Source organism: Ictidomys tridecemlineatus, chromosome 8 (genome assembly GCF_052094955.1).
Source record: "Ictidomys tridecemlineatus isolate mIctTri1 chromosome 8, mIctTri1.hap1, whole genome shotgun sequence".
Taxonomy (NCBI): Eukaryota; Metazoa; Chordata; class Mammalia; order Rodentia; family Sciuridae; genus Ictidomys; species Ictidomys tridecemlineatus.
Genome location: NC_135484.1, coordinates 32,999,124 through 33,026,316, shown reverse-complemented (window position 1 = coordinate 33,026,316; position 27,193 = coordinate 32,999,124). Strand labels below are relative to the sequence as shown.

Below are 27,193 nucleotides of genomic sequence, written 5' to 3'. Positions count from 1 at the left end.
CTAGTAGGAAAGCCCAGTGGACTCATGTGCCTTTAGAGGGGTTTCTTGACAAATGTGTAAGAAAACCTAAGAGTATTGAGCAGGTGGCTCTGGGCAAAATAGTACTGGGTGCACATGGACTAAAACTAAAACCACAGATGGGTTAGAGAGGTGACTCATTTCTCCACCCCACTCCAATTCTTTGGTCCCCTCCTTTTTTTTGATATAAGGGATTGAACCCTGGGAGCTCAATCTCTCAGCCATATCCCCAATCCTTTTTATTTTATATTTTGAGTCAGGGTCTCATTAAGTTGCCCTTTCTTTTTTAAAAAAATATTTCATCTATGAGATTTCTACTCAAAAGTAATTTGCAAATTATTTTAGTCAAAGCAAAATTTTACCCCAGTAAGTCCATTTCTTTTTTAAATAACTGTTTATTTATTTATTTTAGTTGTAGTCGGACACAATACCTTTATTTCACTTTTTTATGTGGTGCTGAGGATAGAACCCAGGGTCCTGCACGTGCGAGGCGAGCGTTCTACCGCTGAGCCACAACCCCAGTCCCCCCCCCCCAAAGAGTCCATTTCCACAGTCTTTCTTCATCGCCATGTCTAATTTCCAAGATTTTCTTTTAATGTGGAAATTTTTGTATGGAAGACAGCCCCCTCTCCATACATTTTCTACCCCGCAAGTAGACTTTTCTCGAAAGTGATATCAGCAGATCACATATTGAAATACACAAATGGACAGCACCAGAATACCATATTTCCTTCCAGTTTATCACTTAAAACCATCCAGGAACACACAGATTTACCATATCACTACCGCAGGGAGCTGGTGTGCTTTGCACACGTCAGTGTGTTGGTTGGAATATTCAGTAATTCAGAATTATACGATAAACTTATTGAATTGACCTTCATGTATACAGTCATCACTCTATCTCTGCTGAATTGGGGGTAACTATTGTATTATTTGACGAATAGGGCACAGTTTCCACTCACTGAGACAAGGAGGAGGGGCAAAGTCAATCCCACGTTGACTTTGACATTTGGAGTTTAACTTCAGCATTGTTTATTGGAGCCCTGAGCGACTCAATCCGCCTCAGTCCTAGCTCTGACTCCTCAAGCCCTGGACCCTCGTTCCCTAAACTGCTCTCCCCAGGGCTGGGCACTGGGGGCAGTTCTCCCCGTGGGTCTGGTTTGGTTCTTTTTCAGCTGCACTCGCGCAGCCGCCAGGGGGACCCCGACCCGCCAAGGTGGCATCTGATAAGAAAGCGTTTGAGGGGCGTGGAACCGAGGGTCCTGAGGCGCCGGCTCCAAGAAAATCCTCAAATCGGCTGGGGCTCCCCCAGTGCAGTAGGGAACCGCAGGAAAGGGATCTCTGACTTTGGAACCCGGGTCCCGCTGCAACCAGAGGTGAGTGGGTGTGTCCGTTTCCGCCCTCTGGCCTTCAGCCCTGCAAAGGGCGCCTGAAAGCGGTACTTTGTTCTCCAAGATGGATTTTGTCGGAGGCTGATCTGGGCTCTAGAAGTGCAACTTTGCGACTCGGGGGCACATCGGCGAGACTGGGAGTCCTGAAGGGGAAGGAGTGGATTCTGTCTGCATTCTCCAGGAAGAGGGGGCCGGCGGGGCCGGAGGAGTTCCCACGGGTCGTGGGTGGCAACGCGATTGACACCACACCGGTCCCGAGCGCGCGGCGACGCTCCTGAAAGCCCTCCCCGCACCCCTCCCCCAGTTCTCCCCTTCGAGGTTTCGGGATTGAGATCTGGGGCTGGGATCCGTCAAGAGCCTAGCAGAAAACTTTCCCTCCCAGACCCAGATACCTTTTGTCTTTCTTGGAAGCGGCGGCAACGCCTGAGCAGTGGTCCCTTGCCCCTGCCTCGCTCGCTGCCCTCGGTGCCCGCGCCCTCGGAGGGCAGAAAAGCTTGGACTCTGCGCGCCCGATGGCGGCGGCCGGCGACCCTGCAGCCCCGGGCGGGTACAAGCAGCGGCGCGCCCCCGGGTCCGAGGCCTCCCGCGTCACCCAGGCGCGGGGGTAGGAGCGCCTGCACCCCCTCCGCCCGCCCCCTCGCCTGACTCATCCGCCCCCGGTGACCGCGCCGCGTCCGCTGCCCGAGCCCCGCCAGGATGGGTAGGGAGACCGCGGCTGCTAGTGGCTGCCAGGATTCCCGCTGACGCCCCCGACCCCGCCGCCTCCTTCTCTGCCTCCGGAGGCACCCGCCGTCGGGACAGCTCGCGGAGCGAAAACCAAGAGGTCACTGGACACCGAAGCTCTGCGCCCACGACAGGTGAGGGGACAGGAAAGAGTGCTGCTGGGCGTGGGGAGGTAGGTGGGCAAGCCCTGTGGCTGAAACGGCACGCTTCTTCAGCCTCCTCTCCTCCCCTCCGCCTCAGCCTCCAGAGTTAGGATAAACACTGACGCCTGAAGTTTGGGAAATAAACCAAGTCCGACATCCGTTCTGGACTCCTAAGTCCCCAGAGCGCAAGAAAAGCCTCACGGGGCAGCCTCCGAAAACCCGGAGCCCTGGTGCGCCTGGCCAGGTTTCTCCAAGCTACACCCTCCTTTGTTTCGGTTCCAGGGAGTCAGCATTCTCTGTAAAGATGTCCATGTCGTTAATATATGGCAGAACAAAGTATGGGCAGGGGTTCCTAAAGCAGTATCTCTGTGTGGTTGTACCTACATAGGCAAAAATGGAGAGGTGAAAGCAATTATTTGCAAAATTCAGCATTACTGTTTTTTTTCCCCCTGTAAAGTCTGTCCTTAAGAGAAAAGGTTTGCAAGATTTGCTTCATTAATCAATCTTTTGGGATAATTAATTGTTCAAGCCAACACTTCACATTGTGTGGGCGAAATCTCTCTCTTAGTATTTGCTGCACTTTGATTTAGAGAAGTGTGTGTATGTGTGTGTGTGTAAAATAATGATAGTTCATTGTTCAGTAGCAAGCATTGGTAATGTCAGAAAGAAAGACAGGTGCATACACACATACACACACACACACACACACACACACATATATATATATATATATATATTATATATATATATATATAAATTAGAATGTGCTCCTCTACACCTTAGTGTGGTGTATTTAAAATGTTAGTATTACCTTGTCATTTCTTCTGAAAACGTTCAGAAGTAGTTGTGGATAATATTTCAGAAATCTACAGATATTGTTTGTCAGTAAGTACATTTAACTTTTTGGTTTTGCAGTCAAACCAAGTACATAAGTTCACGTTCTGTAGTATTTTTTGCATAAATGTTAACAATGCCTGTGAGTGCTGTTTTCTTTAATGGTTTGTCATTTTTTGCATTGTGGAAACACATAAAATGTCCTTCAGTTTGTTATTCAGGTGCTGATACTAGAAAAGAATACCATTTTGTGAAAAGTAGGCTAAATTTGAAACTTTTAAAACTTTGCTTCATTTTTCCACTACTGTTTACCCATACCAAGCATGTGGTAGTAGTGTCATGCTTTTCGACAACTCAAGTGAGAAATAGGAGTTCTTCTAAACAGAAAATAATGCTTCCGTTAAGTGGAAACTATAGTTCAATATTTTAGCAATTTTATGTTATGGGTGTTTTATTTTTAAAAATGTATAATGAAGTGAGGAGAATTTTTCATTCTTTTAATTAGAGATTTATAGTTATATATAGTAATTGGGTTCATCCTGACAAACTCCTATGTGCATGGAAATCCTTTTTAGTTCATGATTCCCCTCTCCCTTTCCCCCCAGTCCTTCCAAGTCCTGCTACATAGCTTAAAATCATGAGATAATTTAGTTATAATTTGTATTTTTGGTTATATAATTGTCTTCATTGTCTTTGTATCTAGTCTGAGAAAGCCTTCACTAAAGAGGAAATTAATATGTAGAAAGTCTCTGTATGCAATTTTCAAGCAGTTGGGACAGAGAAGGCTTTACCTGTTGCTTCTGATGCAGGTCTAGGTAAGTGCAGAGTATCCAAAATATACCCGAAATCAGAAAGATTTAAAAGATCAGGCAGGATCACCGTAAAAGGGGGTGGGTGCACTTGTCATTTCAATTTGGAAGAATTTTTAGAGAAGTTTTGAATGCTTCAAGAGTTACATGGCTATATTTGGACTTGTTTAGTTTCAGGATTTTGACAATAGCTCATTGGACAGAGAAAGATGACTACTAACATATAAGGTAAATGAATTTCAATTGATTGGTTAAACTCTCTCATTCCCAGGGGAAATCTTAGCATAAGGAAAAAAGAAATTCGTATTTTACTTATAGAAACTGATAAGGACAAAGATAGAAGCAAAAAAATCACCTTTTTATATCGTAAGCAAAAAAGATAATATTTTTATATCTTAAGCAAAAAAGATAAGTCCTCATAGCAAGTAATACATTTTCACGTTATTTATCAAACAATGCAAAATGTAAAAGAGGATACAGTTTAAAAATAAATTTCGTGAACTGTTACTCACTCTAAGCAAAATATATTGGGAAAAAGAACTTGTGTAGTGACAGAAAAATAAACCTGCAATGAGATCGACCTTTCATTTTACTGAGGAATATGTGATTTGCAGTTTTATTAAGTTTATCCACTTGTTTCTGTACTTAAAATATTTTTTGTTTACTGAGATCCGAAATGTGCCCCAATACTCAGAAAACATCAAAGGGGCTTTGCTGGGGTGCCATGCTAGCTAACAAACACTCTGATGGTAGGTTCTGGGCTGGTGGTGACAGGTATGGTCAATATGCCACAGGTCACCTAGCAGAACAAGGGTGTCTGTGAGCACCAGGGAGCTGCTGCGGACCAGGGAACAGTATGGTGTTTTGCAAAGGGCAAGGAATGGGGAGCTGTCATCTTGACTGAGCTACTGATTACATGTCCCAGTAAAAGTTCCTTGACCTTTGTGGAAGAAAAAGTACTTTGGACTGGTGACCTTTACATTCTTTTAAAATACTGCAAGATGAATTCTGATGGAATTAAAGGCAGGGAGAAATCAGAATGTGTGTGGGGGGTGTGACTTTACAGTTGGAGGGGGGCAGGTTGGAGGATGTGCTGGTTGGAAGGCATGGATAATGGCTGTGATGATAGGTAATAAAGGCGATCTAGCCTAAGGCATCTGGCCCATCATTCATTATCTGAGTTGACAATACAGAATAAAACAATAAATACCAATTTTCACTTGGTACTTGATGGCTTTTGATGAGTCTTTACAAATAATGGCAATTGATTTTCATAGCAACCCTCCGAGGTAATTAGAGCAGAAAGGTGACGAAACCAAGACTAGTACTGCAAAGCAAGTTTGCATCAGTATGAGCCATTGCCTTTCTGCAGGGTTTATAGAGATAGCAGAAGCTAATGCACACTTCAGAAACCCTGAATAAACAGGAGAGAAGGATAAGGTTGGTGTCAGATTTCTGTGGAGGTTGAATTTCTGAGTCAAAATTTAGCTTACATTCTCAAAGATAAGAATCTCCAATTATGAGACTAAGATGCCCAGAAGGACCTTAAGTTCACAGCATATATGTTCATTCTGATTGCTCCAATTTTCACTTCCCCCCACCTCATTTTCTTCCCCTTCCCTAGCAGATTTCTGGGAATATGTCTATTACAGAGTAACTGATAAGACTAGTTCAAGAGCTTTGAGTACCACTGGAAAAAGTAAATATCCATAACTTCAATAAAGGTGAGGATTCTTGTGTTAATTAGTGGGGAGTGTTCTAGTAGCAAGTTGTGCTTTGGAAACTTTGTCCCCAAAGGTGAAATTATGCAGAAAACATAAGAGTGTAGCCAATTGTGGATCCATACATTTCCTCTGCAGTACCTTCTCACTCTGTCCTGAACACCAATTGTGTCAAGAATCCCCCGCCCTGTACCACCACACTACCCTGTGTTTTTGTGGGAGGGAGTTCGTCAGGATTCATTTAATTATGTGCACAAAGAAACTACATCTAACTAGGTTAAACAAAAAGGATTTATTGACAGACATGAATGGAAAGTCCAAAAGTGGACCTTGTTTTAGTCACAGCTGGAACCAGAGTTTCACATGTCTTGTCAGGGTTATTTCTTCCCTTTCTCATTTCTTAGCTCCACTTCTCTCTGGATCGACCCTCTTTGTATGTACAGAGAAAGATCACTGTTGGAAGTTACAAGACTCCACTCTTGGGTTGGGGTCCATAAGAAAGAAAGATCCTGTCTCTTCCAGATTCTGTTTGTGTGACTCTTTTGGAAGGATTCTGAGTGGCCTTGCTTTGTGGTTATGGCATCAGTCTCTATGTCCAGCAGAGATTTGCTTCTATGATAATCTCAGACTAAATCTTGTACCCAACTTTGTGTATATGTGGTTCTGGTGGTAGCCAGATTGGGAGGAGGAGGCTGGTCCATGAGGGACAATTCTATTGAGATCACATAGAAATGTGATTCTCTCAAGAAAATGATGCTGCCAATTAAAAGTAACATGTCTCTTACTGTTGATAATTTCTCTTCTTATACAAAACTGTGGAGTTTGCCCATGGAGGCAACTCAGGTACTCAAAGCTGTTCAAGTTCCGATAGTGGGACCTTCCTCCTAACCAAGGTGATATTCAGTGATGAAATAATTCTCTCCTGCCTAGGCGTGTTAAAAGAAGTGTGAGTTCCAGAATAATATTGAACAAGGAGTCCCCAGTTTATCCATATCAGTGTACTATTAGCAAATCCCTGTGCTTTATTTCCAGCCTAGGGATTTCATTTTCAGAAGCTGCACATCTGGTCATTATGAGATTGAGGACCTTTGCTTTGGGCATTGTAGACCAGGGAAAACTCAAACATGGAAGTGATGTGATGGATGAATCCAGAAATATTATTTATGCAGTTCATTGGGTTTGTTGGAGATGGGCTAAGGGGGAGCAGCTGGCACAACTTAGGGTTTGTACTTAAGATATTGGGTCCCTACTTAGAGTATTGATGGAAACTGTGTGTGAGCAGCATTATGAATTTCTGGTGAGGTTATAAGTCAGGATGAAGAAGTATCTGTGTTAATAGAAGCATTTGTGGAATGGAATGGGTCAGACGGGGGACCAGACCAGGAAGACAGGCTGGGCCAGTAGTTGAAATGGTTGTGCATGGTGGTAGATAGGTCAACATCAACTGGATTGTGTAGAAAGGCAGCCAGTGGTCACTCTGAGTCCTAGAGACACTTGTAGAACTGACTTTTATTGAGGACCTACCTGGTATGGCAGATCCTGTGTTGTATGCTTTGAACTCATTGTATTATTTAAACTTCATAACATCCCTCTAAAGTATGCAAATTAAAAGTTAGGGGAGGTAGGTTTACTCAAGATTATGTTATTATTAAGTAGTAAGTCTGGAATTCAAAACCTGGAATTTTGATGCCATACCCTGGTATGTAACCACTATGGAATACCATCTCTCAAACTCACTGTATCCAAACTAGATAATGGAATCAAAAAGCCTTCTATTGTGCAAATCAGGCTTCCAGAGTACAGGGCAGACATAAGTCGTAGAATATAGGTTATTAGAGTGAAAGTGCAGAGTGTCCATGTTCAGAGAAAAGATGGACAAGGGTGCCAAGGTAAAACCTTAGCAAAGAATATCACATAGATTCTTGTTTTGGGGGTTGGGGTATAGCAAGGAAAGGGATTGGGGGCAGTATCAGGAAGTTGAGCAGGTGGGCAGATCAATAGAACAACTGACTTTTGGTTGCTGATCTGAGAACAGGAGCTCTGCCATCTGCTCTGGCTTTAAATGTCCTTCCTGGGATAAGTCAATAAGAATGTGGAATGTGCAGCTTCTCTGAGGGAGACTGGATTCTATTCGTTATCAGGCACTGTGAAAAAGAAGAGCTAACATATGTAAAGCATCTACCATGTGCTTTAGATATATGATCTCACTGAATCTTCATTACAGTCCTGGAAAGGTAAATATCAGGCCCCCTCCCCTTTTTGAGCAAGGAAATGAAGGCTCAGAGAGATTAACTTGCTTGCCTGAGTTCCTGGAGCCAGATCACAATGTAAAAGAGCTGTCACAGAATCCATGGTCTATCTGAATCTAGAATTCAGCCTGAATCATCAGGGTGGCATCCTAGCCCTTGCAGGGCAAGGTCAGTTTCAAGTCTGAGTGTAGCAATGGGGAAATCAGCAGGGGTATCTTGTTGTGAAAGAAAGCAGTGATCTAAGTGTTAAGACCTGTGAGTGCAAGATGAGAGAAGACCATCTGAAGAGACTTGTCCAGCAGGATTGCACTCAGCTTTGGCAAAAACTTAATGATCTAGTAGGCTTTTGCCCGTCCATGCAGGATCTCTATCATTATGCAGGGTAGACACGTCAGCAAGTCAGATGTTTGGAAAGCTTAATTTTAGTCACCGACTTCAGTTTAAAAGGAACTTCTGCCAACTGCTATGGCCTGAAGTTACCTTGATACTTATACTTTGTCCTGAAATATGAAAGATAAGAAGGAGGTGGGGAGGAGGGAGAGACCAGCACGTGCTGAATGCAGTAGGTATGTGGGACACACTTAAGTTTCAAAGGTATATATATCTGAAGCTGCTCTAAATGAAAAGGTTTACTGATGGAATATGAACCACATGTCATGCACCAACAAATGCAAAGGGAAGTTTGTATCTGCTCAGATGTACAATCAAATATACAGAAGACTATTTTGTTCCCATTGGATTGTGAGATCCTTGAGATCAGGGATTCTGTCTTATAATTTAATAATTCAAGAATTGAATGACACACACACACACAAGCACATGTGCATGTGCAAAAGAGGAAGGGTAATGAGAATGTCTATGACAATAGATGTATTTGTGAGAATCTTACAGCCTATTTGGGGAAGTAAGACAACCATGCATAAAACTTAATGCAATGGAAAAAATGTAATTTTAGAGTTGAAAGAATCAGAGAGCAACCAGGAGTGCAGTGTCAGCTAGTATGGTGAAATACAAAATTAATAGCAGCAGCTGAACATAAGTGTTATAGTGCCCTTCTAACGTCAAGAAGCCAACTGGAGGTAAGTGCTGATGAATATGCATGGGCAGAGAGGGGCAGAGAGCATTCTGGGCAGGACTAAGAACTTATCGCCCTCCACCCTGAGACCAGCAGAAACTCACCTGTTGAGCACATGCATGATACTTCTTACAGAGAGGGAGAATGTACTGTGTCTCAGCAGGAGAGAGTGAGAAATTTCTGGTAGGATTTGGGCTTGTGTTGGGTGATTTGGGAGAGGGCATTGCTCTGGATTGAAGCAGTTAATCCTATGATTCTGTATCTTAATATAGCTGATACAGAGGGAGGCAAGACTAGAGGGGCTCCTGATGGAGGGGGTAAAGCAGCAGTAGTCACTCATGATAACCTGAATGGGGGGTGTTTGGCCCTTCTGGGGTTCAGATAATATTCATGTTTTTGTTCTCATTGGATTGTGAGATCCTTGAGATCAGGGATTCTGTTTCATAATTTAATAACTTAAGAATTGAATCTCATAATCTAATAAGAGAGCCAGATGTAAACAAATGATTGCAATACGGTGAGTAAAGCTGGTAGAGATGAAAAGAATTTTGGAGTCTGATGAAACAAAAACAATGCAAGCTCTTCTGGAAACAGTGAACTAATCACAGAGGTGCTGAAAAGAAAATATTTTCCTTTTGGGAATCAGCATCTTTGGGCTGAAATGTGGGATGAATCCAAAGAATTTCAGTATTTTCTCTAAGCTGATGTTGGCAGAGGAGAGACACAAATTTTGGCTCCCTTGGCAACGTGAGTCAGATTGGCTCAGTGAACATAAATGTGCAAGTATTTGTAATATATTAGCATTGCTGAAGAGATGGCATTATTTATAATCATAGAAGCAATACACACTTCCCATAAAAACTTTGAAAAATGTATTAAATATTAAAAATCCATGGAGAAAATTTACCTATAATTCTATGACCCAAAGCTACTCCTAACATTTTGGCATTTCTTCCTAATTTTTAATGATTTTTTTTCACAGTTGGTATTACAACCTGCTCTGTTAGCTTAACCTTGTGTCCTAAACTTCTAGGCAACTTTTTTAATGTTGTAGAGTATTGGATTATGTGTGTGTGTGTGTGTGTGTGTGTGTGTGTGTGTGTATGTATGTGTATGATGATTTATCAACTATTTCCTTAAAAATGGACCTTTAGACTATTTAGAAATATTTGGTATATAAATGACACTTTGATGAAATTTTTGTCCAAATTTCAGGTTACTTTTTTATGGGGGGATAAAGATTACACATTTACCTGTATACTATTTTATGAATTTTATCAGATTATTTCTTTAAGCAAGATCCATGGAAAGGTAATTCTTGGGTTTAAGGACATGAATGTTTCCAAACTTAAGATACTCAATGCCAGGTTGATTTTCAGAAAAAGTGAAATTGGGATTGACAGAATATGGAAATACCCCTCTCTCACCAGGCCCTCACTAGATTGATTTTTTACTTATTTGTTGTTTTTAAATAGAAAAGCTACCATGTCAAAATGAATACTAGTTTATGCTAACTGATGATTGTGTCTCTTTGTTATCCAGAACTCTCTTTTAGAATGTAGATTGGTACATTCCAAATACAATGAGCCACTCACTTCAGTTTTCAAATTTATTTAGAAGTATTTCTGAGCATGCAGAGAGGGGCCATTACAGAAAGAAAATTAAGTTATGAATGATATTTTTTTTGAAAGCCAACTCTATGTGCCTCCTGTGAGGGGACTCCTCAGGTCATAGTGTGGAATGACTTGGAGTAGAGGGACTGGACCATGGAGTAGACCATGGCCCCATGTTGCAGAGCCCAGGCTTCCAACAGCCCTGCCTCTACAGCCGTGGTGCTGAGGTCCTGGGGTCATGGAGTGATCTGACTGTAGCCTGACTTGTGCTCATGGCCCTGGAGTGTCCCCTGTCTCTGTAACACAAGTGAGGACAGGTCCCTATTGGTTTTGTTCCTGGTTCAATCCCCATTGGTAACCCAGGCCCAGGTTGTGGTGGGAAGTAGACTATAAAGATAACTTGAGATTTTCTCCTAGAGAACTTCTGCTCAGTTGGTCACTGAGATTGTAAAACAAAAACAAAACAAAAAGATGCTGAGTTTTGAACTTGCTGATGTGATTGCTTTCCAAAGAAAAGTGAACCACATCATGGTGTTGAGTTTTCATATAGATGAATTGATTTATTTCACAAGAAGGAGGAATTTGGATTATCCTTAAACTTCTGTAGGGTTTTCATTATCTCATTGTATGCGACTACGACTACAATGGAACTTTTAAACTTACTGCAGGATCACTTGGGTGACAATTTCAACTTTTCTGTCATTACCATATTTCTACAAAAAAATCATTCACAATTCACAATTCTGAAATAAAAAAATATTTTTGTTTTCTTTTAAGAGTTTAAGAAAAATATTACAACATCATTTTCTTTTATCAGTCTCGGTCAATAATTTTGGATAAAATTATTTTTATTCATTTACTCAGCAAATAGTTACTTAGGAAGATGATGCTGCAGATGCTGTTAAATTATACTTATGACCCACTTTGTCAAGTAGGAGACACCTCTTACACTGTGAAAATGTAGAACACTGTGTGGGAAAGCATGTCCTATATATTTATTGTTTGCTTACTGATATGTGAATTTCTGATAAAATGCATAAAATAGCAAACTCAAGCTTGGTAGGAAGTTTGTTAATTAACAAATGATTCAATAAATATTGTGTGCTGGCAGTTGGGGATTGGGTGATGATCTGAGTAAAAGTGTGCATTCTAGATGGGGAAGATGAATAGTAAAAATACAAACAAGCAAAGCAGAAGACCTCTGGGACATTTGAGCTGAGACATGAGAGGCAATAAGGAGCCCACCTCACACATTTGAGCAGGGAGGGATTAGGGTGGACTGTACACAGTGCCCTGGGAGTCATTAGAAGGCTGGGCTTTTGGAGCATGATGTTTGAAGCCATGTGTTAAAATAGAGGTTGAAGTTAAGAATAAAGTGATATCTTAATATGATTGTGGATATTGCAGATGGGAGATATGTAGATATGCTCAAGATGTGCCATATATCACTCTTTGGCTGAAGACATTTCATGTTTAGTATGCCCACCTTCAAAGGAGTTTTAGTATAAACAAAATATTAAATACAAATATATAAATATTAATAAATGACAAACATACTTAATATAAATGAATTTAAGTAAATATAAATTTCAATGAATATACATATCTTAGTAAGTCCACTAGAATGCTTTTTGTGATGTGAAGCTTATAATTTTAAACTGTGCTTGTCATAGTGACTTGTGTATTTTATGCATTTGGCAAACATTTTTGGAATTAATTATATAAAATATTTTATGTTGTGATGGGGAAAAAAATTCTAGTATATAAATTTGCATTTAAGGCACAGGATTTTTTTGTAACAAGACCAACTCTTTCTTAGGGAAAAAAATAGTATGTTAACTAAACTTTGAATATTAATAGTAATTTAAAATTGTATTAAAATATTGAAAGATGAAATATTGAAAATAAAAATATAATACAATACAAATATAATTATCTTCCAACATACCTTTTGTTCTCCCAGTGTAGGTAGAAATCTCCACAAAGTCCACATTTTAGGTAAAAGTTTCATTAGCATCATGTGGTTATATCATACCTTACTTGACTTGCGCAAGTTCCTTATGTATTTTGTGTGTCTCTCAAGCCTGGAACTGACCTCTGTTCAGAAGATTTCTGCCAACACTGACACAATGGAATATAAAATGATAATAGCACATAATCAGCCAGGCTTATTAATGAAAATTTAGCTCAATCTTTTTCAGGAGATCTGTTTCACAATATACTGGTTGAGTCATCAGATGCTCATTGAGAGCATTCTAAGTGCCTGCCACTGTGTTTGGTGCTAGAGCCTAACAGACTTCTCTCAAGAACTCATGGGCTAGAGAGCCACTGGGTAAAACTAGGTACTTTCTGCAAGAGTCTTAAAATAAGATGATGCAGGGGACTCCCTGAGTCTAAGTTTGGAGAAGAGGTGTGATAGTGCAATTGTCAAGTAGTTCACAGATGCCTTAATTTTGGAATTTGGCTAAATGATTTTAAAAGGCAGGTTATAAAGAAGACAGATGAAAACCTCAGCACATGCCATCCATCTCCAGGTAACAAGGCCACCTGTGCCCTGATTCTCATGTCTATAGATACCGCCCTGGGGATTCCCTGTTCTCTTCCACAGCTGCCAGAGACTCGTCTGCTCATTTGGCAGGAGACCCAGCTGCTGGCTTGTTTGGCAGGCCCCAGGGATTCACCCCTACCTGCAGCCTCATCAACGCAGCCCGCCCTTCTTCCGTTTCCTGAATGCAGGGCTGCTTCTTGGCTCTCCTGCCTTGGCATACAGCAACCTAAGTTGCTCCTCCAAGTCCTCATTGGCTCCACCTTGCCCTGAGCTTCAAAGGCTCCTGCAACTTTGGGTTGGAAGAATCTTAACCCTGCTTCCTCTTGATCATTATTATTTTCTTCCTTTATTCATTTTGTAAATATTTTCTGAGTATTTACCATGTACTCTTTTAGTCCCTGGAAATGTCAGAGGAAACACAACAGATTTCCTGTCTTTCTGACCCTTACATTCCAGTTAGAGAAGACAGATAGTACACATATTATTTGTTGTGACAATAAGAAGAAAAGTAAAGCAGGACTCAAGGACAGAAAGCAATTGGGATGGAGATTGCAAGGCGTGGACAAAGAAGAGCCCTCTCATAAGGTCTGACATGGAGCTGAGACCTGAATGAAGCGAGGGAGGAAATCATCAGACTGACTCAGGAATGTGCCAGGCAGGGAAAGCAGGAAGCGCCAAGGCCCTGAGGAGGCCAACTGTGAGGTGGTCATGGGCTTGGAATGCTTGAACAGCCAGTGTGATTAGAACAGTGTAAGGACTTAGAGAGAGCACTGGGGTGATGAGGGAACTTTGGACTTTACTCTGAGTAACCTGGGAAGCTTTTGCTGAAATTTTAACCTGCAGTGTGGGCTTCACTGAGCCTCATCCTCACATTCAGTATTAGTCCCAGGAAGAAACACGCAGTGAGCAAGAGCCCAGGTGCCTGTACCTATCAGCAGTAGGCCCTGCTTGATGGGCCTGAACTCAAACCCGAGGTTCTTAGACATCATGTGTTCAAATGAAAGTGACCTTGATAAAAACCTCAAAGCAAGAACAGCCCTGAGGATTCCATAGCCAAATGGGAGATGTTTTTTGCTTCAGAGGCAAACAAAACTTGGTTGTGGGTTGAAAATGGTATGCATTCACGGAATCAGAATGTGAGGGCCAGGAAGGGAATTTTTCAGACAAGAGTGAAAAATCTGAGGTCCAGGGAAGCAGTTCACTTTTCTAAAGTCCGTTTACCAAGTCTAGTACAAGATTAAACTCCAGGCCTTTCTCCTCCCAGTTATGTCTCTCGAGGAATGTAGGTGATAGACGCGTGCTGAGGAAAAGCAAAGCTGTGAAATTTGGATTGAGATGAGCTACTTAATAAGAACTGGGCTTTCGGGATTAAAGACCTTGAGAATTCCCAAAAAGCTCCATTAAATCCAGTATTCATTTGGTCTCAGGTACTCGTGAAGACCTGCCATGTTTCCAGGTACTAATTGTGCATGAGAATTTGGAATTTGGTGGCCCTGGAGTTTATAATCTGGGAGTGAGGGCGTCAGAAAAAAATTTACACCATCAATAATGATGTAATTGTACATGTGATTAGTGCCACAAAGATGGCTGAAGAATACTCTCCAGCAAACATCTAAGATGGGACTAGAGACAAGAGAGGAGCTAGTTTGGAGAAGATAAGAGCCAGCTGAAAGTCCTGTGCAGGAAGGTTGTGGGAGGAGGAGTTTGGTATCTTTGAGAAACAGAAAGACTGTCTTGTTGCTGGATCCCAATGAGAGGAGGACAGAGGATAGGAGGAGGGTAGGTTTCCATCATATAGTGCTGTGAGAACCAGTAACATCTGATGCTTGATCCTAAGAGAAGCATAAGGCTTTTTAAAAGGAAGATTGATACTGATATAAGGTGAGATTGAGCACTTTAGTGAATTTGGGAGTTGGGGAGGCAAGACTGCATGAGGGAAGAGATAACAGGGCCTGATGCTGGGTGGTGGCCATGATGTTGGAGTGACATGGCCAGAGTCAAGAGAGGTTTTGAAGGCAGCATCAGCAGGCCCTGTTAACTGATAGCCCACGGGAAATTGTGGTCCCCAAGGCTCCAAGATTTGAGCATGAGCAAGTAGATGGATGACAGTAGCTTTTATGCAGATGAGGAAGCCTTTTTCCCTGTGCTTGGTGAATGAGTTCAGTTTGTACACACTGGGTTTGAGATGCCTGTGAGACATCTCTGAGGAAAAGGTAAGTCCATGCTTGGTGAGATGGGTTAGGAGCTCAGATGAGACGATTGGAATGGAGACATAAATTGGAGTCATTAGTATCACGTTGACAATTACGATACAGAGAGAAACAAGGAAGGTGGCTTGGGAACAGGCACGGAAGCTTTCCACATTTCAGGGAGTCTAGAGAAATGTACTGAGAAGTAGCAGCCCTGAAGATGGGAGGAAAGCCAGGGGTGATGTTCTTGATGGAGGGCACATGTTATGAGCGATCAAGCTTTGTTTGTGCTTGGTCTTTCCTGAGCCCTTTTTGAAGATTTGGGTTCATCTTTGTTTCTCCAACTTAATACATCAATGTAATCCTGATGTAGTATAGCCTTCAAACTTTGGGATAAAATGAGATTAAAAATTACTGAAAATCTGTTTTTGATGTTCACAGCTGTTGATACTAGTAGGACAGAATAGATGCAGGAGTCATACCTTCACATTGGTTATATAGCACATCTGAAGGTCAATTTCATTATCATGCCATTTGCGGCTCCACTGCCGCCTTCCAATCTAGTAGGTCTTGGTATTTTTTAAAGCATTTGCAAGTTTATTACTAGGTTGCGTACTGTTTCATGATAGATTTTTTTTTTTTTTAATCATGAATAGAAGCTTCAGCTTTCCAGGGTATTTATTTTGCAGGACAGTATAGTGGGAAGTTTCTTATTTAAAAGAGAAAGGTTTGAATCTCTGAGAATTACTGTAGTCGCTTTTATTTTGAATGAATTTGAGTTCATTAAAATTGAAAAGAAACTTGTTATTGGAGGTTGAGTTTAACCTCTCCATTTGGGAACCCTCTCAGCCCATTCCATATGTGATGTTGGATCCTTAGGGAGCCTCACATCCTCGTTCTTATTTTTCTGCAGGAAAAGACACAGTGCAGAGTCATCGGTAGTACAGAACACTAATGTGCAAAAATTGAAAATCAGCCTTGTGTGAACATTGTCAAATTAGAAGTGATTAACTACATTTACTGTACATTTTCTCTAATCTTTTAATATAATCTTTTCATTTTTCAAAGTATTTTTTTTTTTTAATATTAAAAGGCTAAAGGCTGGGGGTATAGCTCAGGGGTAGAGCATTTGCCTAGTTGCACAAGGCCCTGGATTCCAACCCAGCATCACACACACACACACACACACACACACACACTCACAAACATACATAAATATTAATATTCATAAGTCACCTGATTTATAAATGAAGTTATAAAAACACTTAATATTCCTTACGATGTTCCTAATTGTCTCTTTTTAAAATCATAACTTATGATTTAAAAGTAAAAAATAGAAACTGTCTTGGCCTTTGTGTCTTTGGGGCAGTAGCACCTTGCTGTTCCGGGTCCCCTGTTGAATAAGAAGCCTTCAGTCAGTCCTTCAGCACCTTTTCTTCTTACAGGAATATTTATAAGGGAAACTCACCAGTGGGCTTATCCGTCCTGATGTAAGGGTTCACACGTTATGTAAGACCTTCATCAGAAACGTGTCATAAGAAGTAGTGTCAGTTAGCATGTGCGGTTAAGTACAGCAAGATCTATCCTTTTGCTTGTCCTCAACAACAACAACAAAGGTTTTTTTTCCCCAGATCCTTGCCTTCAGACAAACCATCTCTGAAGATGACTCTTGCAGAAAGGGGGTAGAGCTGTTTTCCTGTTCAGAGAGGACTCTGTGTGGACATTGACTTCCCCTTGGACACAGTGGGTGAAGGATGGTGATCAGCCTTGAGTCATTGAGCTGGAGACTCCACTAACTTTTCTCCAAGTGCAGAGCTATGAGAATACCATCCATCTTTCTATGGCAATTAAGAACATTGAGGGACAGTCCCAAAGCTGCCTTGTGTCCTGCTAGACAAACATAAGAGTTTGATATTAAGCCTGGGAAAAGAGAAATAACCTTATTTTTTTTTTTCCTGTAATTTTACCTTCAAGAGGCTGGTTAATTAACCCAGCTGCCCAGGGTCCTCTCTGAATGGAATCTCATCCTTGATCTGTCACTTCGTCTTCCATTCACTCAAGAACCCACTGCTACCCGGCTACCTGCCTGGAGTGGTTCTTCTTCAAAGATAGTTGTACAGATATATAATCAACTTTTGATTATTTGGATTCCTTATGACTTAAGAGAGGTTTTCTTTTTTCTTTTTTTCTTTTTCTTTCTTTTTTTTTTGAGATCCATTGCCAAGGATAATTTGAAAATCATGAGATAATTTGAGCATCACCACTCAAGAGATATTAGACCTTGGGTAAATTACTTCACCTTGCTGAGCCCCAGTTCAGTGAGGGACAGAATGACCTCCTTAGAAGAGATATTGGGGGTGGGTATAAAAGGTCAAGTAAGTAAAGAATATGGCTCAGTGGATGATACCAGTTGTTGGTGTTGCCCGGTATTGATTCCTTCCCTCCTGGCTCCCACTGTCCTCTCTCTGTCCCCACTCCCCAACCTGGGTGTACGGATGCTACACACAAGCTCTGGGTTCAGCAGCTGTTAGCTCTGCCTGGATGAGAGTCCTTGTGGGGGCAGCATCTTCAACTCTTTTAGGTCCACCTTGCATTCTCCTAGGTTCCCTTGAATTGAGATACCTGTTATGTGGAGTCTCCTTCCTCTTTTGGGAGGGTGCGTTGCACCTTTCAGACTTTCAAGGAACTTTGCTCATGCCAGCAGTTAAGCCTGTTTGTATTGACAGGGACTTGTTTACCTTTGTCTCTATCCCAGACCCAGGGGATAAGGAGCAAAAATGGGCATAACATATCCCTAGGACAACAAATGCAGTGTGGAAAGGAAATACTTTTCCTTTAGTGATGTTGCTAGTAGCATTGTTCCTAAAAAATAGAACCCACTTCAGCTCCCTTGGTGAAGAATCGAGAGTTTGCTTTTGGGGGGACTGTCAGCTTGATTCAGAAGAAAAATTGCAGCTCCACAAAATATATCCCCCCACCCCAGCTCCTCCAGGAATTTCTGTCTTAATCTTCTTGGGGAAGGGACAAGGTAAGCTGCACTAAGCAAGAATTGGTGCTGTCATTCAGTCACTCCTCTGTGGCCAGGGTCCTCAAGGCATCTACCTTGGCTCCTCAGTGACTCTAAACCAGGAAGCAGGTCATCTCACCTGAGGAACAACTGGTGCTCTCCTAGAGGCCAGAGGTGACATTGTAGTGTGTTCACAACTCCTTATGGTCCTCATCTATTTCCTTAGGGATTATTGAGTTTGTGAAATTAAATTGAATTAGAATGGTAGCTCCAAGGGATTCATTAAGTGACTACAGCATCTGCAGGACAGCGTTGTGAGGATTGGTTTCACAGCTCACAAGCAAGTTGTACCAAGCAAGAGTGTTAGTTCAGAGGAAGAGATTTTATCTTATTCATGATTGCTAAGAAGTCAGCAACGCCATCCTAAAGAGAATGAAATGCTGTAAGTCGGCCAGGCCGGGCATGCTGGCATTCCAAAGCCCAGCCAGATGGGGACTATTAATCTATAGGAGCTGATCTGGCCCCTTTCTTGGCCTCATTCATCTTGATGTTTTGAGGCATCCTTGAAGCCATCTTAATAAAAATGAAGAGTGAGCACTTGAATGTCTGGTGGTGGCATAACTGGTTCCCGGGGCCATTAGAATTCAACCATGCATCCAAATACTGCTTTTTGGGTCTCAGAAAATACTGATTAATGAATTATGAACTTGTCATGCTTAAAAATCCAGTATTTCAGTGTTCTTGTACCTTATAGTATTTTGCTAAATCACATTTGATTGGCACAGAGGGAAAAATGAATACCAAGACGTGACGAATATGTTTTTATTATGAATACATAGCATTAGCTTCCCCCTTTTCAGTTTTCGAATAATCCTGACAAATATTAAAAAGGAAGTCCATAGAAATAATTTATTCAAATAACATGAGAAAATAAGAAATCACTTCTTAAATACTTGTTCAGTATTGTAACATGGCTTAAGTCAGCATTTTATAAGAAATAAATTTACTTTTTAATGAATGTTTTGTTAGTCAATTTTAAGGATTTGATATATCATGGGAATTTTTGTATCTGTATCTCTACAGGCTCCATGATATTCTGTTGTCTATACTTTTAATTAATGAAAAGGGAATATTAATTCTTATGACAACTAGAAGTTTCCTTTGTAATTTCCTTGACTCAGAAAGGAGTAATGTGTTTCTCAGATATATTATTTTGGTACTTTCTACAAAGCTTAACCTTTGAAATAATCATCAGATTATAGCGAAGTGAACTTGGAAATATGAGCATAACTCTTCTACAAAACTTTCTGATGGATTTTTTCCCTTCCATTATTTAAAATGTTTGAGAGAGTTGGTTTGGGATTATTTTTGCTTTTCTTGATGTTACAAAAATTCACTTTTGGAGTACCTTTACTATCTTTTTGCAGAAAGATTCTCTATCATGCCCTATGGTAGAAAGCACATGAAGACCAGTCAGTCATTTTTAATACAGTCTTTCAGATATAAATGTGGAATAAAGTGGGGAATAAAAGCAGCCTTTGTTAACAAAATGCTTTAACATTATGCCTAGTGCATGTGCATTTGAGGTGTTATCAGTTGCAGAGATCATATAACAAACATTTGCGTGTCACTGTAACCACTGGAAGGGAATGAAATGGGGGAGAGAGGGCTCCCTACTGGGATGTTTGGTCCTGGAGGTGAGTGCTTGACAATCAGGCATGCCATTCCAGAGATTGAATGCCACTTGGAAGGTGGCTTTTTTTTTTTTTTTTAAGGAAAATTATAACTTTATCCTGCTCTTTTATTTGTTTGTTTCAGTTGTAGATAGACACAGTACCTTTGTTTTATTTATTTTTTTATGTGGTGTTAAGGATCGAACCCAATGCCTCACATGCACTGGGCACTCTACCACTGAACTACAGCCCCAAGCACTCTATCACTGAGCTACAACCCCAGCCCTGGATGGTGGCTTTTTATGATAATTTTTGTAGTCTGTTTATTCAGAGTTCACTTAAATTCTAAACAGAGTTTATTGTTGGGGATTTGTCAGGCCATTTCTTTCATTAAGTTGAGTAAATAAAGTAGATGTCGCATTTTGCAAATTCAAGAGATCCTTGCAATACGTGTTTTTAACTTGAGGCAGAGATAAGTCATCTACCCTGGTAAAACACTCACTGTAAAATAAGTTAATAGACCTTTTTGTAAAGTAGGCTATTTTAGCAGGATTGTTCTCCATTCCTCTAGTCCTTCTCTCTCCACCCAAATCCCCAAAAGAAAAGGCCCTTAATTAGAAGCTCATTGTCTACAAAAAATTAATTTTCCTTGCTCTTCTGTAATTTTAAAATTACATTGTGTTCTGCTTGGAATGAAAGGAGGTTTATAACCTTGTAACCTATGATCTTTCGTGCCATTTTCCTTTTTGAAAACCTTCTCTAAGAGTCTGAGCATCGACCCACTCATAATGTTGTGTTATCTCTCACATTATTATAAATAAACTATAAGAAGAATTTTCAGATGAAAATTTGGTCATGCTTTGAAATGCTAAATAGACAGTTCAGAAAATTATTCTTCAGTTGAGGAAGAAAATTCCATTTTTCCAAAAACCAGTGCTATGTAAGACAATTGTTTTATATTTATGAGGGCTCTTAAGTTTGAATTATCAGGAATTTTCTTCTATTCGTTATTGCTCTTGTGTTTATGTACCCAGGTGTATATTAATTTGAGAAAACAACTAATATTCAGTTTCACATTTGAAAAATTTCTCTAGTACTGAAAGAGCTTTTTGGTCTTTATTCTCTGTGGTAATCCGAGCCCTCTAACACAGTAAAACCAGAAGCTTGAACAAGAACCAATCCTGTTCACAGAAGCACAAAGAAAGAGGAAGGGAACATAGGGAGCCATTTCCCTGCACAGCACTGGTGGGTTTGAAGTCTTCTCTGATGAAAGGAGTAGCTGCAAATGTCTGTGGGCCAAGCTGCTTGTCTGTGATGGTGGCCCTCGCGGTATACATTTTATAAGCTAGTGTTCCAGTCACTGAAAGCAACTGCAATATTGTTAGCCATAAAGATTGGCATGAGGGAATTGCGCTCTTCACAGACCAGCAGGGAACATCTGAGGAACATCTTGAAAGGCCTTCTGACCTCTTCATCTTGGATGTCCTTTTTATTGCCTCCCACAGGTGAAAACTTGCTCAAGTCTTTATCCTTTCCAAACATCAACAACACCTTGTGTAGAAAAGAAACCATAGGTCTTTAAAAGCTGGTATAGATGATTCAAATTAAGTTATTCTTCTCTCTCTATCTGTCTCTCTCTCTCATACCGCACACAAACCAAACAAGCAAACCGAATGTCACTTCAGTAGACATGAGCCTGGGTCATTTTGAAATAAAAAAAAATTTGCTTTGCATCAATCTATGTTATTTTAAAACTGCTCAAAGGCAGCATTCCCCTTTTTCTCACCAGCAGCATGTGAAAACTAAGTTCTTTTATGGGTCCCCTGTAGTGCTCCCAAGTACTCCTTGTGGGGGAGTCTAAGCGTGGAGCCTCTGGATTGTATTGGAACACAGCTCATCTGCCAATAATCCTTCAATGCTAAGAAGTGAGAAGCAGAAGAAGGCCCTTCCTTTAATGATCAATCCCAAGGGGGCATGACCTTGAAGATCCCTTCCAACTCTATTATTTTCTGACAGTATATAATGAGAAGATAGTGGTGCAAGATGCTGAGAGCTTAAGAAAAAAGAATGAGGGGTTAACTGCCTGCAGCCCTCTTCTATTTATGGGAAAAGTAATCAAACCACATTAAAGGCTTTTGCAAATATTTGCATAATTCCTTTGTAGCAGAAAGGGAAGGATGTTTGTATTTGGATAAGAGTTTTAAAGAGGGTAGAGTATCTGAGCTGGATGGAGTGGCCCAAGCCTGTGATCCCAGCTAACTTCAGAGACAGAGGTAGGAGGATCATGAATTGGAGGCCAACCTGGGAATGTAGACAGAACCTGTTTCCAAAAAAAAAAAAAAAAAGTGGGGAGCTGACAGAGGTGGAATCCTGTGGTTTTGGCCACATGACCTGTTGAATATTTTTAAGTGTTTGTTCAGCCCACAGGACTCAAACCTGTAGAGGGAATTCTAGATGATTATCATGACATCATTTCCATACAGTTAAGTACATTTCCCTGAAATGCTCATGTGTGAAGCTCCTTGGCAACTAGACTTGGGAATATTTGGGTTTAAACTCTCTACCGAGAGTGGCTTAGAGCCCTGCTCAATTTTGGGGGAGAATTTCTCTTAAGATTTTTGAAATCCTGTTTGCCTTTGTGAAAAGCAGGAGGGGAACACAACAGTGAGAGTGTTGGTATCCTGTGTCTTAGAGAATTGAAAATTTGCAGTTGGTTTCTGATTCTCAAAGCAGTTTTCCTTTCATAGGTGGAAGTTTTCATAATGCATACGATGGGAAGTCAAGGGAAATGGCAAGTATCACCCACACAGGGGAGAGTGACATTTCAATATTCAGTGACTTAGTATATTGTGTACTACTGGAGACCTATAAAAAAAAAGTGACGGGGTTGAGGTTCTAGGCACAGTAAGGCTTTAACAACAGGCTAGTAAATGTGAAAGGAAAAGGGCTTATTCTGGAGAAGAGAAGGCTTAGGTTCATAATGGCTTTCAAATACAGGAATTAGAAATCTCCCTTCCTAGGGGGAAAAATCCTTTGAAAAGGTACTGCATTTAAGCCACAATTTTAGAATATTAGCTATGTAAGTGTTTCCTAAATTGGTAAGCCTGGAATGAATTATCAAGAGAGGGGCTGTGTATGTCCTTAGTTAAAGAACACGAGGCCTGTCCTCAGGATATGACGGGTTTAGATAAGTTCTGTGTCTGTTGGTGTAATATGTGTATTATTGTTTTTGTATGTTTTCATTCAGGTATTTCATGATCTAAATTCACACATTCTTACTTTTTTCTATTTCCCATAATGTGATTGACTCTTTTGGTGAGTGGCGAAATTTGATAGTTATGCTTTCTCAATCTTGTCAACCAAAACAATGACTATTAACTTTTGTGTTTGTAAGTATATATTTGGCACTTAAAATAACTTCATGACTTAAGAAATACATGCATTACTCAATTGTAAGCACCAAAATTACCAAGGTTGAAGAAAGGAAAGCAATAGAATATCATTATAGAAATGTAATTCCTCCAGTATATGAGAATTTTATCAACCACTGTGGGTATGTGTGCTTATAAAACTGTGTAACTCACGACATTTAACACATCACTATGTAATAATAATTTAAAAGTTGGTTATGTTTAAGTAGAAGTCAGGTAAACTGATAAAAACAAAATCTTAATCCTTTCTGGAATAATGATTTACCACATATAAAATAAAATAAATATTATAATACAATATAGATGCAACATGAAAATACATTCTATTCATGCTAGTTCTAACTCCATTATCTTTAGATAAGGCAATGATCCTTTTTCATTGCCTCTCACTTAAAATATTTGGGTATGTTGGATTTGAATAGAAATGAAAATCTTGTACGATAAGCCCTTGATTTTATAAATGAGGAAACAAAGTTTTGAAATTGGTATCCAGTCGCACAGCAGGTTATAAGTGGAGGCAGAGCCAGATGGGGTCCTGCTGATTTTCATGGCATTTTCCACAGTAACATGCTGACCAGAACCCCAAGTGTAGATTCTGAGAAAGGCAGTGCAGGCACATGCTGGAGATAGTGATGAGAGTAGATGCCTTGCTCTGCTTGTACCGTTAAGTAAAGAGAAGAAGCAAGTTGTGACCTTGTGGCAAAATAGGTAGGACCAGGAACTGTGGTTTCCCAGACCAGCTCTACTGGGTGTGTGTGCAAGGTGACCTTTTTAACATGAAGGACAATGTGAGGTAATTATCATTTTAGAAATTGAATCTCATTTTTCAGTTAAGAATCATGCCTAACATTTGTTAGTGTGTACTCTGCGTTTGTTACTACATACTTGCCTTCTCATTTGGTCTTCACGGCATCATGTAAGGTAACAGCACTCCACATAAGAATATTCTAGAAGGGTGAAGGAACATGCTCTGGGTGCCAGAACTCTTGCTCTTTTGATGTTATGTTGCTTCCTCCCTTGATCCACAACTATTATCATATTATAAGATACAACTTGAGAGGAAAAAAAGATGTTATAAACTTGAAGTTTATATACCAGATTTTCTCAGAATTCTAAGTCATTCATTGAGCTTCAGGTTTCCCCAGAAATTTCAAAATGTCCCAGTTGTATTAAGCAAGTGACTTTGTTCAAGATTCCGTGGGCTCTTTTCATTACATAGGCTTCCATTATTACAAAAGAGTTCTAGAATCCCCATACATTTCCTTGTTAATCTACTTAAGATGGCTTCACTATGCAAAAATTCCTCATCTGGATACCTGAAAGTAACTAATGAAAGTTACTTTGCTTACATGTTTATTCAACACTCATTAAGTATGGCCAGAAACGAGTGCTTTGGTTTCTTGAATTTTCTGGTTAACTGAGAATTAACTATAAATGCTTTTTGCTCAGCTCTCAAAAAGGTCTTAAAATATTAAATGGTCTGTATCTCCCAAACAATTTTTTCATTATAATTTAACCTTCCTCTGATTTACAAAATTTTAGGGCCTGAGAGATATGATGATTTATTTATAAATCATACCATTTTGTTTGTCTTGGTGATTTGGTTCTTGGAGAAATACAATCTCATTTTAACTCCCTAGCCCTTGTATTTTAACCAAGAAATGTTCTCAAATTCTGTAGCTGTCACTGTAGAAAATTTGAATGTGCTGCATTTTGGTGAAATAGCCACTGGCTTTTACTGTATCGTGAGACTGTGACATACATTACGTAGGATGCTGTTACGCAGACTGCAGGAGCATAAAGTGATTTGAGCGCAGAGCCGCTCTGTGTGGTTTCAAATGTATCATTGAATCTCATTGAAGCCATTTCTTACTTTACAAAGTGAGGGTAGGGCTGCCTCCCTCATAGGATTGCTCCAGTTTAAACAGGAGAAAAAGCTTGACAAGCGTTAGCACTCTTTATACACTTTAAGGCACGAACTGTCTTTTTCATGGCTGTTTCTCTTCCATATCATAGAAATGAATGCATTGTGTATAATGCAATTATTGCTTAATAAATATTGATAATGATTGAGGTTATGAAAAAAAAAATACTGTCCAGCCAGGAAAAGATGATCACTAAAATCAAATACGGATTCATTAGCCTGGGAAATTGCTTCTTCTGGAGTCAGGTCCATGGTTTGTGATGCTGCTTGGCTCCTCTAAGGCAGTTTTGAGTGTTTTGTCCCCTGCTGTGGCCTTTGTCAGCTTCCCTTCATTATGGAAGTGTGTCTCAACTTCCACAAGATAGCCTATTTAGCCTGGATAATTCTTTGTTTTTTAGGACTGTCCTGTGTTTGTAGGGTTTTTAGCTCTACTTGCAACCTTCACTATAAGATGCTACTAGTGTCCCAAGTAGTAGCAATAAAAAATGTCCCAAACATTGTCTAGTGTCTTCCTGGGGACAGACTTGTTCAGGCTTAGAATAGCAGTACACAAGTTGCTGCCTTGTGATGTAATTGTTGGTTCACCTGGGCACCCCGAACCCTGTGCCACCAGACCGTTGGCCCCTAGAGGGTTGTGCTGAACCACAGCTTCTTCCCACACATGGTAGTAGTCCAGTAAATAGGGAGAGAAGAAAAGGAAGAAACACTTAATAATTAGTTATAATAGTGTGCTACTCCAGTATATGCTGTGGATTTTTGTTTCCTTTTGGATCAAAAGGGCAGGGACTAACTATAACCCCTGGTCTCTTCCTGAAACTGTTAATGCTATTACCATCTTCTCAAGTCTTCTCTCCTTCTCCTCCCATCATTGACAGAATTATGCAGCATCTTCACTCAAAGTATAAAATAATCTGGGATTGAATGCCTGAGTCTGTAGGTTTCAGTCCAGGCAGAGATTAAAGAAACTCCTCTCACTTTCTCTCTCACCCTGGCTCTTACTCTGTAACACCTTCCACACTGGGGCTCCAGCAACCACCTATACCCCCAAAGATCCCCAAATTTTTATGTCTAGCTGAAAGCCTCCCTATTAATTCCAGAATCTTGTATCTTGGACCTACTAGAGCTCTCCTCCTGTGTATTTCATAAGACCCAGAAACAGAAACCTGGTATAGGTAAAACCAAACTTACCATCTTTCTTCCATACCCCTTTTAAACTTTTTTTTTTAAAGAGAGAGTGAGAGAGAGAGAATTTTTAATATTTATTTTATTTTTTTTTTAGTTCTTCGCGGACACAATATCTTTGTTGGTATGTGGTGCTGAGGATCGAACCCGGGCCACACGCATGCCAGGCGAGCGCGCTACCGCTTGAGCCACATCCCCAGCCCTAAACTTTCTGCAAAAATTATCCCAGGAATGGCACAGGGGTTGTAGTCAGAATCTTGCTTTGCAACTGATTACTCTGTGACCTTGTGTAGATCTTAGCCTCGTTTTTCTCATCAGGCAAATGAATACCTATCTCCCAGGGTTGTTGTGAGGGCCAATTAGGAAATGTGTATAAATAACTTATATGAGATAATATACATCAGTCACTTAGAAAGCAATGTTTTCACTGGGTGCAGTGGAGCATGCCTATAATCCCAGCAGATTGGGAGGCTGAGACAGGAGGACTGCAAGTTCAAAATCAAGCCTCAGCAATAGCCAGGTGCTAAGCAACTCAGTGAGACCCTATCTCTAATAAAATACAAAATTGGGCTGGGGAGGAGGCTCGGTGGTTGAGTGCCCCTGAGTTCAACCCGTGGTACTCAAAAAAAAGAAAAAAAAAGAAAGAAAAAAGAAAGAAAACAA

The 27,193-nt window shown here is 40.5% G+C and overlaps 2 protein-coding genes across 9 annotated transcripts in view; one reads left to right on the top strand and one right to left on the bottom strand.

Annotated features, from left to right (window-relative positions):
• LOC144366039 (uncharacterized) overlaps positions 1-2,059 on the bottom strand; it is a 110,363-nt gene extending 108,304 nt beyond the window's left edge. For 3 of the 6 annotated variants that reach the window (XR_013424851.1, XR_013424852.1, XR_013424854.1), the window contains exon 1: positions 1,802-1,939. Coding sequence is in view for 2 of the 6 variants with exons in the window: in XM_078019170.1 (XP_077875296.1) it covers positions 1,307-1,552; positions 1,802-2,059 (504 nt within the window). In the remaining 4 variants the exon portion in view is untranslated. Of the gene's footprint in view, positions 1-737; positions 1,553-1,801 lie in introns of those variants that run through there. The other 3 variants (XM_078019170.1, XR_013424853.1, XM_078019171.1) reach the window with 3 other exon arrangements.
• Positions 2,060-2,125: 66 nt separating this feature from the next.
• Positions 2,126-27,193, top strand: part of Tmem200a (transmembrane protein 200A) — a 70,629-nt gene continuing 45,561 nt past the window's right edge. The window contains exon 1 of one of the 3 annotated variants that reach the window (XM_005340348.4): positions 2,126-2,266. The gene's annotated coding sequence lies outside the window, so the exon portion shown is untranslated. The remainder of the gene's footprint in view (positions 2,267-27,193) is intronic. The other 2 variants (XM_040283273.2, XM_040283274.2) reach the window with 2 other exon arrangements.